This window comes from Sorex araneus, chromosome 11 (genome assembly GCF_027595985.1).
Source record: "Sorex araneus isolate mSorAra2 chromosome 11, mSorAra2.pri, whole genome shotgun sequence".
Lineage (NCBI taxonomy): Eukaryota > Metazoa > Chordata > Mammalia > Eulipotyphla > Soricidae > Sorex > Sorex araneus.
The window spans coordinates 414,166-433,124 of record NC_073312.1 but is presented as its reverse complement, the minus strand read 5'-3'; the positions used below and the strand labels follow the sequence as shown (position 1 = coordinate 433,124).

Sequence of the window (18,959 nt, the reverse complement as noted above, 5' to 3'; positions counted from 1 at the left end):
GCTGGGGGCTTAGGCATAGGTTTGGTTACAATCAATAGGGGGCAAAGTTCTATCCCTTAGGGGATGCTTTCACTAGGACAGAATCTCTTTCAGCAGGACACCCGCCCAAGAGGGGAATCCCCTGGGTGTGTTTCCCCTCTCTTTGTCCAACTAACATATAAGCATTCATATTATAAATCATTTTGTATGGACATAGCAAGCGATGCATTAAGCTTATAGAATTGCTCTCCTGGGGTCACCTGGATCTCAGACTACAGTGCCCAGGCCAGATTAGTCTTTCCTAGCCCTAGCAGGGTCCTAGTCTCGTCGTTGCTTTTGGATCATGACATGACATGTCCATGACCAAGATCTTAACATATAGTTAAGCATTAGGTGCGTTGGCCAGGCCCATCTCCTGCCAGGGTAGCACATAACTCACCGCTTGCCCTGGGTCCATCCCGTCCCTCGTCGGGACCCTGCTTTTGGGGGTGTTAGGAAGTAAGGGCAGCTGAGGCTTAAGTCGAGAAAGCAGATGCCCCGGAGTGAATAATATTTGAAGCCAATTAAATCCCATGTTACCAAAGCATATTAATAAATGTCTTTATTTGTCCATACAAAAAGGATATTGTTTTAAAGTAAACTATTCAAAAGACAGAAGAGAGGAGAAAGACAATATTAACTTACAATACAAGTTCACTGTCCTAGCAAGGTCTGACTTTACCAGTTAACAGAGTTTGACTAGAGGAAGAGCAGATAAACTGGTAGAAGTGGTTACAGATAAACAAAGGAATGGGAGTGACTCGGGAGCACTTTGATGGGCGTGACTGATATACTTAAGCTCCTAGTGGCAAGGGGAGCAGGACATACCAATGTATTCTAGAATTGTTTAGAGATTATTGTCAGATAAACCCAAACTCTGTGGCAAGGGAGAAAGGACAAACCAATGATATCTAACAGGTTGCAGAGTGAAAGGAGAAATCAATGCATCCCTGTCTTCATATGAGTGTTGGGGGGCAGTGGTGACTGAGGAAATCACTCCAGGGCAGAGATCTGGGTCTTGCTTCCCTGGTGTGAGCAGGTCCACCCATGAGGATCTGACCGAGGTCGTGCTCACGTGGATCTGACAGAGGTTGTGCTCTCTTCTCCACAGCTGAGCTCATGAGGCAGGAGCAGGGGCCTCCCAGCAGGGCCATGGACTCCAACGAGACCCTGGTCATGGAGTTTGTGCTGCAGGGCTTCTCAGAGCACCCAGAGCTGCGCCTTCCACTTCTGGCCTGCTTCCTCTCGATCTACTTCGTGGCGCTGGTGGGCAATACTGTCATCATTACATTAATCAGCTGTAGTCCCAGCCTCCGCAGCCCCATGTACTTTTTTCTCTTCAATCTAGCCACCATGGACATTGTCTGCACCACATCTGTGCTGCCCAAGGCTGTTATGGGTCTGGCCTTGGGAGAAAACACTATCTCCTTCCCAGGATGCATGGCCCAACTCTTCTTTATCATCTGGTCCGTGTCTTCTGAGCTCCTGTTACTCACAGTGATGGCTTACGATCGCTACGTGGCCATCTGCCACCCTCTGCATTATAGCACCATAATGAGCCCACGGCTATGTGGGGCCCTGGCCACAGGTGTGTGGTTCATCTGCGCCATCAATGCTTCGGTGCACACTGGGTTGATGGTGCGACTGACCTTCTGTGGCCCCAACCTCATCACACACTTCTTCTGCGAGATCCCCCCTCTCCTGTTGCTCTCCTGCAGCCCCACCCTGGTGAACAGCATCATGACGGTCCTGGCTGATGCCTTTTATGGAGTCATAAACTTCCTGCTTACCCTGATATCCTATGGGTTCATCATTGCCAGCATCCTGCGCATTCGCTCAGCTGAGGGCAAGAAGCGAGCTTTCTCCACCTGCTCATCCCACTTGATAGTGGTCTCCGTGTACTACTCAGCTGTATTTTGCGCCTATATCAGCCCTGCCTCCAGCTATGGCCCTGAGAGAAGCAAAGCATCCGGAGCACTGTATACAGCGCTGAGTCCCACCGTGAACCCCATCATCTACTCTCTGAGGAACACTGAGGTCAAGAATGCCCTGGGGAGACTCATCCCCCGTCTGAAGCGTTGATGGTGCCACTCCAGCCCTCCCTTCAAGCCAGGGCTCTCCCCGCCTGTGTCCCCAAGATCAGCCCTGTCCAAGAGAACCCTCCTCTCACCCACCCAGAACAGGTGCCCTCTCTGGGAACCAGCATGGCCCACCCTGTGTGCCTGCTCACCTGGTCAGTTCCTGAACTGTAAACACAGTCTCAGGTCTGGGGGATGCTCTTCTTGTACCTTTAGAAATGTGTCCTTTGCACGGTCCTAGGCACCTGCTCTGAAACTGCCTCACAGTCTTTCTCCACCTAGCTCTGGCTCAGTCTCAACCTTCCCTATTTCAGTTCCGTGTCCACACTCCATCTCGCAACACTTGCCCATTCCCCTGTCTCCCCAACAGGTGCCCACACCTCATCTCCCAGCACTTGCCCACACTTCGGTTTTTCCAGTTCTCTGTGCCTGTAGCCCCTTGCTCAGAACACTGTTGTGGATTTTGTGTCGACCAGACCACCTCCTGTGAACTTTTCTGTCATCTTCTGGTGCAAAGCAGCCCCCACTCTGCATCTTGTGGAGAGTCGCAATGTTGCACAGCCTACTGCTCCACCTTGTCCACACAGCAGCTATTGCTGTGGTCTCTGGGGCCACTTGCCTGTACTTGCCTCCTGTGTGGTTTTCTTTCACTTTTTAGGGGTCATATCCAGCGATGCTCAGGGGTTACTCCTGAATCTGCACTCAGGAATTACTCCTGGCGGTGCTTGGGGGACCCTATGGGATGCCGGGGATTGAACCCGGGTTGGCGAGTGCCATGCAAACGCCCTACCTGCTGTGCTATTGCTTTGGTCCCTCATGTATGGTTTTCAAGGCAGCATGGGTCCCTGTCATTGCCAGAAGTCCTCACAAGTCTGCTGGCCGCTGTGTGTGACAACCACGACCATGCAGAAACCCTTGTCCTCATGGGGAGAGCTTCACAGGCCTTGGCTGAGCGAGTCCTTGTGACTGGTTGGTGGGGTGAGGACAGCAGTATGGTGAGAGGGGTCTGTGTGGAATGTTTTGGGACCAAGCCTGTGATGGTGACTTCTCCCATGCTCCAGTCTACATTCCTGAGGCCACATATCAAGGATAACTCCAGCCCATTCCCATTAATATCCTGAGGCCTCGTGCCTCAAGACCCTCATTTGTAGAGGTGCAGGTTCTGTTCTCCCAAAGCTCCGGATACTGCCTACTCATTTAGGAACACACTTCAAGATATTATTAATGTTCATATTAATGTTCAATTAACCTCTGTTAATTGCAGCAATTAGTACAGTAGCCAAGATGTGAAAAAAAAAACCAACCCAAGTAACCACTATGGATGAATGGATCAAGAAACTGGTCTTGGGCTGGAACGATGGCACAGTGGGTAGGTGTTTGCCTTACATGCGGCTGACCCAGATTCGATTCACAGCATCCTATATGGTCCCCTGATCACTGCAGGAGTAATTCCTGAGTTCAGAGACAGGAGTATCTCCTGAGCATCACTGAGTGTGACTCAAAAAGAAAAAAAAGAAAGAAAAAAAGAAAAAAGAAACTGTGGTCCATTTACACAATTGGATACTATGCAGCTCCAAGAGGAAAAAAAATCTTGCAATCTGTTGCAAATGCTTCAGGGGCCTGCGTAGCGGAACCTCTCTCTCAGAGCCTGTGCTGGCGCAATGTGACCCTTCTGTGAGGCTGTCAGACCCAGGGCAGCTGGACTGCTCAGCCCGCCCTGGCGTTGCTGCCTGGGCTGCAGAGGCAGGTATAGAACCATGAGCTGTGTCTGCAGGGCCATGGTCCCGCAACCCTGTGTCCTCGTCCTCTGCTTTTCTGGGACCTTGCGTGTGCACAGTATGCCGTCCCCGAGTCTGTCAAGTGAAACAGCTCATGCTGCTGAATTCCCAGTCCTGGCTAGGGCGAGGGCTGCAGTTCAGACTCTCTGGAACTCTGTGTTGGGCGAGAGCAGCAAGCATGGTGCTCACAAGCCCCATCACTGAGCACAGTTTGTAGCCTGGGGCTCCCTCGAACAGTTTGAACTCTCCTCCGCAGTGACAAGACCTCCTGGTTCAAGACATGCAGGGCACCCGGGCATATGTGGTATTCCGGAAGCCTCATTGTTCCTCACCTGGGGTTTCCCAGAGAGCTTTGGGAAGCTTTGCACTTACCTGCAGGTCTGCAAGGTCACAGTTAGAGCAGCCATTGGCCTGTCCCAGGAAGTTCCTCACAGCATGCTTCCTGAGGTCTTCACCGGCAACACGAGTGGGGAGCCAGAGGTTGTGGTTCTCTCAGGTTGTCAGGCCCCTGGTGGAAGGACTCATTTTGCCCGGTGATCAGAGACTCAGTGCTGTGTTCCGGAACAGTGGCATTAAAAGAATCTGGAAATAGCTCTGAACAGCGAGAGTGTGTGTGTCGAGGGAGGGGGTGTGCCTGTGGGCGCAGTCCTGATCCTGGTCCAGTGAGAACATTGTGTGCCACTCTGCCGAGAAGTTCTGCTCTTTGCTTTGTTGGTTTCTGGGCTTCCCAGCCCCTGACTGCTGCTGTTTTAGGGATGGAACCTCCTGGTCTGAACCTCCTACCTGCCCCAGCCCCAGCTCTGTCCCTCTTCAGTGACTAGCTCTCTCCCTGGACTCCAGGCTTACCTGGAGACAAAGTGAGAAGAAAAGTACCTGCCACAGGGGCAGGCTGGGGGGTAGGGGTGGGGGGTGATGGGAGGAACCTGGGGACACTGGTGCTGGGAAATGTACACTGGTGGAAGGATGGATGTTGAAATACTGTATGACTGAAACTTAATCAGGAACAGCTTTGTAGAGGTCTATCTCACAGTGATTCAATAAAAGGTAAAACAAAAAAAAAAACGAGAAAAAAATTGTGTCTTCAGTCAGACTCAAGTGTGTTCCTCTGTGCCCTGCACTACTCACACCTTCTTCCTGCAGAGCTCGTCCCGAGAGCGATTGGTTGATTGATTTCACCCATCTTGGGGTTCCCGAGGGGAGGAGATAGTCTTTGCTCAAACTCTGTTGCTACCTTCAGCAATAGAAAAGAACCTGACCCATAGTAGGTGATGACATTCTTTCATCTTTGTGATTTGTTGAGACCTATACCTATCAGTAGAGACCCAGACAGCTTTATGATAGATGTGTAGCAAAATCAGTCACAGAACAGACTGCTCCAGACAAAACAAATCATCAGAGGAATGGTGCAGCAGAGTCCTGGAAACTCTGAATCCCAGTTAGTGTGTGGTCTCTGGTGAGCAGCGGGGCCAGGAGGCACACACATCACAACGGAAGTCTGAGACCTCCAGTGGAACCGGCAAAGTGAGTGAGCACCGGGGTAACAGGTGCAACCCTTGGTGGGCACCACCGCAACAGAAACGCAGCCCCTGGTAAGCAAATGTGAAAGCACTGCAACAAAGGTCGGGCCCCTGGTGTGAGCAACACAACCAGGTATGTGTGTGGGCTCCAACCACTGTGTAACAGCAGAAACAAAAGGGAAGACAAACTAAGCACCAGGGGGAAGTTCTAGAGATGGGAAACACAGAATCTGAGAAGGTTGGAGACCGTGGAGGAAAGAAGAATGGAGGGAACCCTTAGTCACAGAATGGAGCAGATTGAACCAAGGGCAGGGAATACACAGAACTAATGTTGCTAGTGGTTTCTGAGAAAAAATGTAGCAGACTAACATGCGCGTAGCTGGCCTTCCAGAAATGAAAGAGTCTCAGCAGAGCTGCCATCTTGGAAAGAGTATTGCAGGTATCTCTGTTATTAGCTCTGCAGCTAAGTATTTCCCAAGCTCAGTAAAATCATGTCAGTGACAACCGAAAGACTGTAAAGATTTCACAGCCAATTTATCCATCACTGTATCACTGTCATCCCGTTGTTTGTTGATTTGCTCGAGTGGGCACCAGTAAGGTCTCTATTACACTCAGCCCTGAGATTTTAGCAGCCTCCTTTACTCGTCTTTCCCAATGATTGGAGGCTCTTTCAGGGTCAGGGGAATGAGATCAGGGGAATGAGACCTACAGTTAATGTTTTTGGCATATTGAATACGCCATGGGTAGTATGCCAGGCTCTACCGTGCGGGCCGGATACTCTCGATAGCTTGCTGGGCTCTCTGAGAGGTATGTACATTTCTTTTACTGTATTTGGGATATGAATACACCACGGGGACCCTCGTATTTATTCATACAAGGTTTAAAATCTGAAGTAGAGGACAGAATGCAGTGAGTAAGATGCTTGTCCTGCACACAGCTGAATCAGGTTCTGCCGCTAGCACCCGTATGGTTCTCTGAGCTCCACCAGGAGTGATCTCTGAGAACAGAGTCAGGAATAAGCCTGAGCACAGCCAGGTATGGCCTCCACCCTCACCTCCAAATTGGAAACAGTTTAAATAACTGCCCCTGGGTTAGTGAAGTTTCAAAAATCATGGTATGCCCTACACTGAAATGTTGCTATAAAAAACCAAACACATCACTAGTTTAAACATGGTGAAATATGAGATATTGTCTATTTTAAGAAGATGGACACATGAGCATGAGCTGTATTATCCCATGAAACCCCGTGCAGCCAAATCAACAGGAGATGATAGACATAAATGCAGTGGTCTGGGGCAGGAGGCATGGCGGAGGTCCCAGACACAACTGCTCTGCAGTCATGGAATTGCTCTGTCTCAAGATCAAGGTGGTGGATATAGTGCCCACAACCTCACACCGAAAACGCATGCATTTTATTTCACCTATTGAGTTTAAAATCCTGACTAAAGACTGCTGCAAATATGCAAAACTCATACACATTAAAAGTTTTATGCATGGGACAGGAGCGATACCACAGTGAGTAGGGCGTTTGCCTTGCAGGCAGCCAACCCGGGTCGCATTCCCAGCATCCAGTATGGTACCCTGAGCACTGCCAGGAGTAATTGCTGAGTACATGGGCCAGCAGTAAATCCTGTGCATCGCTGGGTGTGATCCAAAAAGAAAGATATATCATGCAAGTTAGGGAAAAATTCAGTAAGCATAGAGCCTGAAAATATTATCTAGGATTTCAAAAGTAGACGCTATAATGGAGGTAACAAGAGGAACACCGTAAAGGGGCTGGAAAGATAGTATAGTGGGTAGGGCACTTGCCTTGCACTCAGTTGACATGGATTTGCTTGCTAGTACCACATATGTTCCCCTAAACACTGCCAGGACTGATTCCTGAGCACAGAGGCATGAGCAAACTGAGCACAGCTGAATGTGGCCCAATGCCCTGTCCAACCCTCAATAAAACAAAGCCACCCCAGAAAAAAAAGAACCCAAAACAAAAAGAAGGAACATCATAAAAAAATTTTGGCAAACAATGGAGAAAAAGATACCTTAAAGTATAAAAATATTCTAAGGATCTAAACATACTATTACATGTATATTTGGTGTGTTGCATTATTAGTAGGATGTAGAATCATGAGAAAGAGCCTTGGTTGTTGAGTTACCATCTCACGCCAGTGAGTGGCATATTTCAAAAGTCAGGAAATAGCCAGTGTTGGTGGGATTGTGGTAAGAAAGGGACCCTCATCCACTTTTTATGGAAATGCCATCTGGTTCAACCTTTATGGAAAGCAATATGGAAATCTATTCCAAAGACAGAAATAGAACTACCATACAACTCAGCGATACCACTTCTTGGTATTTATCCCTCAAACATAAAAACATTTTTGAAAGGATCTATGCATATTAAGTGTGCTCATTGACACAGTTAATACAATAGCCACATATAGAAACAACTCAAATGCACAAATATGATGGAATGTACCAAGATGTTGTGGTCTATATTCACAATAGAATATCATGCAGTTCCAAGAAAGAGCCAAGTCATGTAATTTGCCATACATGGATGGAACTAGAGAACTCAACATCATGCTGAGTGAGGTCAGGGAGGAGGAAAGGGATAGATGCAGAATGATCTCTCCCACGTGTGGTACTCAAAGGTACACAGTAAGATAGCAAGAAAGGGCCGAAGGCAACACAATGGGAGAACTCATTCACAAGACTGGATTTGTGGGGTGGTTGAAAGGGAAGACCGCTGGGTCCTTGGAGGGTGAGGTGAGTGATCACACGCACTGATGATGGGTGTGGTGGTGGAATTATCTATAGAGGAGACCATCACTAACAATATTCTAAATCACAGGACGTCAATCAGTAAAAAAGTGAAACAAAAAAAGGAAAAGAGCCTTGGTTGGATTAGTTTGACCCAAGGAATCCACCAATACAGGCATCTTCCTCTTCTGCTAGGGTGAGAGCCTGAGAAAGCTGCTGGCCCCCCAGTGGGAGGTCTGCCCGCCTGACTCTTCATCTAATTGGGAGCTTTGGCCAGGAATCCTGGAGCCATTTTAATTGTCCCTCAGAGCTTTCTCTCCCAGTTGGTCTCCTCAGGATCTTATGGACAGACACCTGCCCCTGCCCCTGCCATTGTATATAGAACAGCACCTTACTGAAGTCTCACTTCATGAAGACAGAACATCTCTGGTGATCCAGAGCCTCCTCTGGCACGAGGTGCTTTTCAGGATGCCCACCCAGGCCACTGGGAGAACAGGTAAGCTGTTCTGACTTGGAGATGTTGGGTCAAAGTGTTCACCTAGAGAAAGTCGAAGAATTGATGTGTTGAGGTGAACCTGTGTGAAATCTAGACTGAGGCACCGGCTTAGCAGACAGCAAGCATAACAAGTATGGGGCAGCCCTTCTTTCAAGCCTTTCAACTGAAAACTAGCCAGAAAGTGTCCAGGCTTAGATGTTCCTGGCAGCCCCTGAGCCTCAGTGAAAACAGTGCCCATCCCACCTCTTCACAGAGGTCCCTCTTCAACCACAGCCCTCTTATCACTCATCTTTTGTTTTCTGGGTCACACGCAGCAGTGCTCAGGGCCTAGTCCTGGTTCTTCACTCAGGGATCATTCGTGATATGGCTAAGGGGACCGTATGTAGTGTTGGGAACCAAACAAGTCAGCCATGCAAGGCAAGTGCCCTACCCACTATGCTGTAGCTCTGGTCCTGCAATGATAGTCTATTAAAAGTGACTTCCATCATCTAAGTACCAGCTCTGCTATATTCACAGCAGGCCTGCACTAATGTGACTAACAGGCCAATCTCCATACAGAGAGTTGAACACTTCTCACCTGGGGGTAGGGCCTTGAAATATAACTTGCTCCGGCCAGTGGACAAGAATATGATTAGTTACTGATTAATTATTTTTCCAAAAGTGCCCTTTGAATCCTCCCTCTTTCACGTGTAAAATGTCACACAGAGTTGCTGGAGCAATAGTACAGCGGGGAGGGCATTTGCTTTGCCCACAGTCAACCTGGGTTTGATCCCCAGCATCCTGTATGGTCCCTTCTGCCCCACCAAGAGTAATTCCTAAGTGCAGTCAGAAGTAACCCCTGAGCAGCGCCAGGTGTGAACCAAAAAGGAAAAAAAATGTGTCACATGGAGAACATGTCTATTTCTGCAGGAGGGTTAGCCAGGGCCAGCAGCCTCCAGGGCCAGGACCAGGCAGAAATCTTGCCGGTGCTCATGGCCAGTTGAATCCCTCATTTGTGATAAAGTTCCCCAGGAACCCTGGAAAAAATGGAGGCGAATAATACCCTTGCCACAGGGGTTATGTCAGTTTGTGCGCCAATCAGCAATTAGTTCATAAACCAGGCATGGGCAGCTCCTGCTTCCCTCTGCTATAAGCACGGACTCGGTGAGGTCCTGGGAGACCACGTGGAGTTCTGCACCTGATCTAATGCCAGTACTTCCGTCAGTTTTAGCTGTGTGGGACATTTCCCCACTGTTCTCATCAGTGCAGTACACATCCTGTTCTTGCCAGTCAGTTGCTGTGGACATGCACTGATGGAATCTTCCTCAGAGACACTAGTCCTGACTAGTATTATTTTGAGTCATTCATCTAATCCAGTGTGAGATGCTGGATGAGATAAGAGCAGGTGCCTTTTTCTTTTGTTTGAAGAGAACCATTTTTTATAGTCCAGGAGTCTCTTAATTTTTAAACAAACACTTCTCATGCCATGAATTCATAGGGGAAGGTCTCCAGCAGCTCAGGTTCCTTCCCAGTTGTTCTTACAAAGTGGGCTTCTCTGGGTGGAGCAGGCTGGCGCTTCAGTTGAACCCAAGTCCCTTTCTCTTTGGCTTCCTTCTTTTTTTGATCATTTTCCTTCACCCGTTTCAGGAAGCTGTCTCGACTCTTAGAGTGCTTAATATGCTCACAATGCGGACATTAATTCTCTCGGCAAGAATCTTGCCCTTGACTTGTTTGTCAACGACAATGCGAACAGCATGCTGGGTAACATTGTAGACTCTTCCAGTTTTGCCATGATAACATTTGTGGGGCATTCCTTTTTGGACTGTGCCCATTCCCTTTAAGTCTACGATATCACCTTTCTTGTATATACGCATGTATGTGGCCAAAGGAACAACTCCATGTTTTCTGAAAGGTCTAGAGAACATATAGCGAGTCCCCCTCTGCTTTCCCTTTGTGTTGGTCATTTTGGCGATTTATTGGGAGCTGGAGGTTCCAGTCGAACGGAAGGAGAGCAGGTTCCTTTTCAAGCTGACTCTCTCTTTTTAACATCCTGTCATCATCCCTTAGATTTTTTTTTACTTACAGCACACAAAAAGATAGGCTACATTCATCTTGTCCTCTTGTCTTTTTTTTTTGCTCTGGCATCAGCTCTGATCTTTAAGTGGGGACTTAAATTTAGGGACAAAAGTTTGGAAATTTGGACGCTTATCGCTCTTGGTCTGTCCTGACTCCTAAGTTTTCCAGTCAACAGAGGCAGAGAAGATGTTTGTGATTGTCCGTGTCATATGCAGACACAAACACATAATTCCCACGTCGATCTATTAAAGCAGAATTAGCATGAACTCCTTATGCCTGTTATCAAGGTACACTTCCATAGAGCTATTTCAGAACAGTTTGTACTGATGTCTTCAGTTTTCAGATTCCCGAGAAGTCATTCTGACCTTCCCCTTTCTTCATGGCTGCATCATCAACTTTACACCTGCCCCTGCACCATCCTCAGGGCTCACCTCTTTGCTCAAGCCTGAGACCCATAAAAGCAGTTTCTTTTTTTTTTTTTTTTTTTTTTTTTTTGGCTTTTTTTGGGTCACACCCAGCTATGCTCAGGGGTTACTCCTGGCTTTGCACTCAGGAATTACTCCTGGCGGTGCTTGGGGGACCATATGGGATGCCGGGGATCGAACCCGGGTCGGCCGCGTGCAAGGCAAACGCCCTACCCGCTGTGCTATCGCTCCGGCCCCTAAAAGCAGTTTCTTAAAAGCAAATACAGTAACTGGGATTTAGTCTTTGTGGTTTAAGGCAAACTTCCACAGAAAAGAATGCACTTATTTGACACCTTTGGCAAATGCTCACACCTGGGAGCCAACCTGTGTCAAGTGAGACACTGTTGCCACCCAGGTATTCCCTCATATTCCTTCTTGTTAAGTTCCCCATACCTCACGGGCAATACCACATTTGTTTCTTTTCTATCACAGCTCCATTCTGCCTGTTCTATAATTTCATGCAAGTAGAATTATATATTGAACTTAACTTATTTTGAACTTATTTGCTCAAACTTATTTTGAACACCCTAATATTTTCAGATTTCTATTTAGTTCAATTCTGCAGTTATATTCAGTTTAATGAATAATCCAGTTTCTTGTTGGTTTTGGTTACTATGAATAAAACTATCAAAACTCTTAAGAATACATCTTTTCCTGTTTCCTTTGTGATAGAACTACTGACTGGTTTCAGTTAGCAGTTCTATAACTACAAGTGGACATTAAGTAAGTGGACATTAAGTTTCTAAGAAACTATTTTCCAGAGTGATACCAGTTTTTATCTTATCCCAACAACAGGAATCTTGACTGCTCCATATCCTCATCAACTTTATTTTGTTGCTTTTTAAGTCTTGACATCATTATGATTCTCTTTTGTATTTCCTTGGCAGCTACTGTTGCCAAGGACATTTTTATGTGATGTTTGTCATCCAGGCATCTTTTTTATGTGGCTCCTCAGACCCCAGGATCACTTTTGAGTTTGCTTGGCAGGTCAGTATGGGCCTGATGATTTGGTTTTTAGTCCACTGTGGATCAAGGAAACCAAAGACTGCAGGGCCAGAGATTGAACTTGAGACCTCATTCATGCAAGGCACGTACTCTACCCCTTTGAACTATCTCCTGGCCCCTAGGTGTCTGGTTTTGTGAGAATTCTGTGAGCTTTCTACTAATCTCATACTAGGATTTTTCACTTTTCAACTGTAGATGTGCACATCTATATAAAGGTTCTTTATTGGGTATATGCTTTCTTTTTATTGAATCACCGTGAGATATAGTTACAAAGCTTTCATGATTGAGTTTTAGTCATAAAATGATCAAAAAACAATTCCTTCAGTGTACATTTTCTGCCACCAATGTCCCCAGTATCCCTTCCACCATCCCCTCTCTGACCCCACCCCCTGCCTCTATGGCAGACAAATTCCTTCTTGCCCTCTCTACTTTGGGGCATTATGGTTTGCAAAAGAGATATTCGAGGCCATCATGTTTGGTCCTTTATCTACTTTCAGCACATATCTTCCATCCTGAGAGATCCCTCCAACCGTCATTGACATAGTGATCCCTTCTTTATTCCAGTTGCCTTCTCTCCCAGTTCGTGAGGCAGGCTTCCAACTGTGGAGCAATCTTCCTGACCCTTGTCTCTACTGTCCTTGGGTTAGTCCCGTATTGTGTTATTTTATGTTCCAGAAATGAGTGCAGTCATTCTATGTCTGTCCCTCTCATTCTGACTTATTCCTCTTAGCATGATAGTCTCCATATCCATCCACTTAAAAGCAAATTTCATGACTTCATCTTTTCTAACATAGTATCCATTGTGTAGATGTACCATAGTTTCTTTAACCAGTTGTCTGTTCTTGGGCACTTGGGTTGTGTCCTGATTCTGGCTATTGTGAACAGTGCTGCAATGAACATACTAGTGCAAATGTCATTTCTAATGTGCTTTTGTATACCCCGGGAAATATTCCCAGAAGTGTTATTGCTGGATTACATTGGAAACTCAATTTCTAATTTTTTGAGAAATGCCTATATTGTTTTCCAAAAAAGCTGGACCAGTTTGCATTCCCACTAACAATGAAAGAGAGTTCCTTTCTCCCCACTTCCACGCCAGCACCAGTGTTCTTGTTCTTTTTGATGGGTGTCAGTCTCTGAGATGTGAGATGATATTTCATTGTTTTTTATTTGCATTTCCCTGATGATTAGTGATGTAGAGTATTTTTTCATGTGTCAATTGGCCATTTACATTTTTTTCTGTTCATTTTTTCTCCCCATTTTTTGATGGGGTTGGAGGGTTTATTCTTTTTTCTTTTTTTTTTAATGTAGGAGCACTGCTATTTATTCAGCCATTGATTAAGCTGATTGAATTGGGCGTGAACTCCACATTACTTTTTAAAAAAATTTTTAAGTTTATAAGTTAGTTCACAATGTTTGATTACCTTCAATATTCAAACACCAATCCCACCACCATTACACCTTCCTACCACCAGATTCAGGATGTTTCCAACCTAAGCCCCAATCTCTGTCCCAGAACACAACCGAAATTGTATATTTCGTATTGTCTGTTATGAAGAACTGCTGAACATGCTTACAAAAAAGTGTTCATATAGGAAACAGTGTGAAGATTGTTCTATTTTGGCAGGAGCCATTAAGACTCCCTATAGGATATCACTAACATGTTAAAGTTTGGGTGATGTAAGCTTTGGTATATATACCTGACAATATGTACATATGCACGTATATATTTCCCTCTATGATTGTTGCCTACTGTCTGAACCTCATCAAATGTAGTGTGGTAGTTATGGAGAATGGGTAGGGACTGTTTTACAATGTTTTGTGTGCCTACAAAAGCAGCCATGTGGTCCAGGAAAATGTTGACTCATATGTGAGGTTCAGCCCGAGCGCATGGGAAGCAGCCTTGAGTGTGGCGGTGGTTGGGTTGTGGGGGTTTTTGGCTGCTGGGGCTGGGTCCCTTGGGGCAGGGAGGCCTCCCACCTGCCCCCCTCTGGGGTGCCCCACGTGAAACAGCCTAATGTGGAGTCCGGTGGCATGGTTATGGGGGCCTCATGTTATGCTCTCTTTTGGGAGATGCAGCTGTGTGATCTGGATGGTGGCCGATGATGAGACTATCAGGCGCCAGCAGGAGGTGGTTTATGGGCATGACCCTTGGGTCAGCGGAGACTGGACAAAGCGGGCAGAGGTCCTGTTGAGCCCAGAGCCCAAGGTCACAAAGTTCCACATTACCTGGGTTCCGTAGGACTTCACTCATGTGTGAGACTCGGCCCCGATTGTGTGGGGAAAGGCCTTGAACATGGTGGTGGTTGGGTTGTGGAGGTTTTTGGCTGCAGGGTTGGGTCCCTTGGGGCGGGGAGGGCTGTCACCTGCCCCCCTCTGGGGTGCCCCGTGTGAAACAACCTGGCGTGGAGTCCGGTGGCATGGTTTTGGGGGCCTCATGTTATGCTCCCTTTCGGGAGAAGCAGCGTGGGAGGATGTTTTTCTTGTACAGTTCTACTAGTGTCTTGTATACCCTGGATATTAACCCTCATCTGATGGGTATTGGGTAACTATTCTTTCCCATTCCCTGAGCTCTCTACTTTGGTCACTGTTTCTTTTGAGATGCAGAAGCTTCTTAGTTTAATGTAGTCCCATTTGTTTATGTTTGTTTCCGTGTCATGGAGGTTTCTTCCTACATTTTCCTCCATGTATCTTATGGATTCAGGTCTGATACTGAGCTCTTTAGACCCCTTTGATCTGACTTCTGTGCCTCGCATTGGCTATGTGCTCTTCACAGTTTCTTTCCTTGTCTCTTCGTTTTAATAGTATATTTTTATGTGTCTAGTTTAAAATCTGATGACCTCTAATATATCATAGAATTGTTTATTACTAATGCTTTTTGAGTCTGATGTGAGAATGTTTTCCTCTTCCCCAGTACCAGAAATAAACTAGATTTAGTTGTGGAAACTTTATAAATGTATATGTTCTGCCTTGTTTTGTGATTACGCTTATGCCATGGGCAATACAGAGCATGAGAGAGTCTTCAAAAACTCCTTTATTTTTTAAAAAAAAAACTTTATTAGTGAATCACGGTGAGGTACAGTTACAGACTTACAAACTTTTGTACTTGCGTTTCCGTCATACAGTGATCAAGTACCCATCCCTCCACCAGTGCCCATTCTCCACCACTAATGATCCCAGTATTTCTCCCACCCCCCAACTCCCCCACAACACCCCACCTCTGTGGCAGGGCATTCCCTTTTGCTCTCTCTCTCTCCTTTTGGGTGTTGTGGTTTGCAATAGAGGTATTGAGTGGCCATCATGTTCGTAAACTCCTTTATTTTTGTCATTAATTTTTTTTGCACACATTAAAAAGTTCAGCTGACCATGTATTAGTTTAGTTTTGGGCATCATTCTTTTTTAAGTTGTCAATCTAAAAAATTATTAAAAATTTCAGTCGTACAATGGTCGAGTACCCATCCCTCCACCAGTGCCCATTTCCCACCAGAAAAGGTCCCAGCATCCCTCCCACCCACCCCCATTCCTCCCCTCCACCCTACCCTGCCTCTGTGGCAGGGCATTCCCTTTTGTTCTCTCTCCTTTTGGGTGTTGTGGTTTCCAGTAGCGGTATTAAGTGGCCAACATGTGGTCTATAGTCTACTTTCAGCCTGAAATTCCCATCCTGAACGGGTTCTCCTAGCACCTTTTACTTGGTGGTCCCTTCTCTATCTGAGCTGCCTTTTCAAACAGCATGCAAGGCCGGCTCCTAAGCTGTGGAGTAATACTGCTGGTACTTATCTCTACTGTTCTTGATTGTCAGTATCCCATTCTGTTACTTTATATTCCACAAATGAGTACAATATTTCTATGTCTATCCCTCTCTTTTTGACTCATTTCATTGCTCTCTCTCTCTCCTTTTGGATATTATGGTTTTTAGTAGAGTTTTTAAGTGGCCATCATGAAAAGGTGGCTACAGGAGGCCAGAACGCTAGACAGAGATCAAGAAGCCCGGTGGACAAAGGGGCCTTTGTATGCGGATGGGGGGCAGGAGGTGTCCCTGGTATTTGTGCTTATACGGTCTTCAAGGGAGAGGGTCTCCTTTCTTGGGCAATGGATGAGGGGCAGCAGAGGTGCTGTGCTCCTATCCAGGGAGCTCAAGATGTGGGTGGGGACAGGCAGTGCCAGTGGAAACAAGCCCTGGACCAACTTAGGAGGGAAAACTCAGGGGACTCAGCCAGTTCCTGGATGAGAGTGGACAGCCATATCAAGTCTTCCTCTTAGGGTGTTGCGGCGACCCCAGCCAAGAACTTGGCGGGGGCAGCCAACCTGGGGGTGACAAGAGACTGGGATGTTGCATGGCGAGGGCCTGGACAGGATCATGTGAGCATGGCTGGGAAGCTCAGCTGAGGACTGAGAAAGTGGTGAACAGATGAGGAGGCACTGGAGACCTTGGCTTCTGGCCACTTTGTTCTCAGAGCCTGCATGTGGGTACTGAACTGGAGCAGGACCCAGGCCAGGTCCTGCTTCCCCGGGGCTTCTCTGGATAGTGGTCTAGTACTGGGGCTGAGAACACAAGAATGTTGAATTGGAAGGGCCTGCAGTGTAACCTGAAGACTGGGAAGCCACTCAGGGACTGGTCTTCACAGGTCTGTTGCTAAGGGTAGGCAGCTGTCAGGGCCTAAGAGGACAGTATCTTGAAGGAGCCGTTGAACAGAAGCTTAGAAATGATGCCTCAAGCCCAGGTGTGAAGTGTCCCTCACTGAAGGGGAGTGCAGAGCTTACCAGAGTAGACAGAGGAGCCGGGCCTGAGGCCAGATTTGGCTGTGGCAGATTCTCAGAGATGCATAGGAGGAACCAAAGGATGCAGCACATCGCCAGGCAATGATGGTAGAGCAATGGAGCAAGGGGAAGGAGCTGCCCCAGTGGGACCCTGCTAGGCTCTCCTGTCAAGAACAAAGTCGCCAAGATGGGTGCACAGGAGACAGACAGAGGACAGTGGGTTTATATTGCAGAGTGAAAGAAGAAATCAATGCATCCCTGTCTTCATATGAGTGTTGGGGGGCAGTGGTGACTGAGGAAATCACTCCAGGGCAGCGATCTGGGTCTTACTTCCCTGGTGTGAGCAGGTCCACCCATGAGGATCTGACAGAGGTTGTGCTCTCTTCTCCACAGCTGAGCTCATGAGGCAGGAGCAGGGGCCTCCCAGCAGGGCCATGGACTCCAACGAGACACTGGTCATGGAGTTTGTGCTGCAGGGCTTCTCAGAGCACCCAGAGCTGCGCCTTCCACTTCTGGCCTGCTTCCTTTCTCTCTACACCCTCGCGCTGGTGGGCAATTCTGTCATCATTGCATTGATCAGCTGCAGTCCCAGCCTCCGCAGCCCCATGTACTTTTTTCTCTTCAATCTAGCCACCATGGACATTGTCTGCACCACATCTGTGCTGCCCAAGGCTGTTATGGGTCTGGTTTTGGGAGAAAACACTATCTCCTTCTCAGGATGCATGGCCCAACTCTTCTTTCTCCTCTGGTCCCTGTCTTCTGAGCTCCTGTTACTCACAGTGATGGCTTACGATCGCTACGTGGCCATCTGCCACCCTCTGCATTATAGCACCATAATGAGCCCACGGCTGTGTGGGGCACTGGCCACAGGTGTGTGGCTCATCTGCGCCATCAATGCTTCGGTGCACACTGGGTTGATGGTGCGACTGACCTTCTGTGGCCCCAACCTCATCACACACTTCTTCTGCGAGATCCCTCCTCTCCTGTTGCTCTCCTGCAGCCCCACCCTGGTGAACAGCATCATGACGGTCCTGGCTGACGCCTTCTATGGGGTAATAAACTTCCTGCTTACCTTGATGTCCTACGGGTTCATCATTGCCAGCATCCTGCGCATTCGCTCAGCTGAGGGCAAGAAGCGAGCTTTCTCCACCTGCTCATCCCACTTGATAGTGGTCTCCGTGTACTACTCAGCTGTATTTTGCTCCTACATCAGCCCTGCCTCCAGCTATGGCCCTGAGAGAAACAAAGCATCCGGAGCACTGTATACAGCGCTGAGCCCCACCCTGAACCCCATCATCTACTCTCTGAGGAACACTGAGGTCAAGAATGCCCTGGGGAGACTCATTCCCCGTCTGAAGCGTTGATGGTGCCACTCCAGCCCTCCCTTCAAGCCAGGGCTCTCCCCGCCTGTGTCCCCAAGATCAGCCCTGTCCAAGAGAACCCTCCTCTCACCCACCCAGAACAGGTGCCCTCTCTGGGAACCAGCATGGCCCACCCTGTGTGCCTGCTCACCTGGTCAGTTCCTGAACTGTAAACACAGTCTCAGGTCTGGGGGATGCTCTTCTTGTACCTTTAGAAATGTGTCCTCACCTCTGCACGGTCCTAGGCACCTGCTCTGAAACTGCCTCACAGCCTTTCTCCACCTAGCTCTGGCTCAGTCTCAACCTTCCTATTTCAGTTCCCTGTCCACACTCCATCTCGCAACACTTGCCCACTGCCCTGTCTCCCCAACAGGTGCCCACACCTCATCTCCCAGCACTTCGGTTTCCCCAGTTCTCTGTGGCTGCAGCCCCTTGCTCAGAACACTGTCGTGGATTTTGTGTCGACCAGACCACCTCCTGTGAACTTTTCTGTCATCTTCTGGTGCAAAGTAGCCCCCACTCTGCATCTTGTGGAGAGTCGCAATGTTGCACAGCCTACTGCTCCACCTTGTCCACACAGCAGCTATTTGCTGTGGTCTCTGGGGCCACTTGCCTGTACTTGCCTCCTGTGTGGTTTTCTTTCACTTTTTAGGGGTCATAGCCAGCGATGCTCAG

At 47.7% G+C, this 18,959-nt stretch overlaps 2 protein-coding genes and 1 pseudogene across 2 annotated transcripts; 2 read left to right on the top strand and 1 right to left on the bottom strand.

Annotated features, from left to right (window-relative positions):
• Positions 1-689: 689 nt before the first annotated feature.
• LOC129399337 (olfactory receptor 13A1-like) lies at positions 690-2,100 on the top strand. Its single transcript, XM_055119049.1, has one exon. The coding sequence runs from the start codon at positions 1,138-1,140 to the stop codon at positions 2,098-2,100; it is 963 nt and encodes a 320-aa protein (XP_054975024.1). The 5' UTR covers positions 690-1,137.
• Positions 2,101-10,102: 8,002 nt separating this feature from the next.
• On the bottom strand, positions 10,103-10,610 carry LOC129399415 (60S ribosomal protein L21-like; annotated as a pseudogene).
• A 6,747-nt stretch (positions 10,611-17,357) lies between these two features.
• Positions 17,358-18,287, top strand: LOC101554986 (olfactory receptor 13A1-like). The gene has a single exon (XM_004622164.2). It carries the CDS (start codon positions 17,358-17,360, stop codon positions 18,285-18,287), a length of 930 nt encoding a protein of 309 aa, XP_004622221.2.
• Positions 18,288-18,959: the final 672 nt, after the last annotated feature.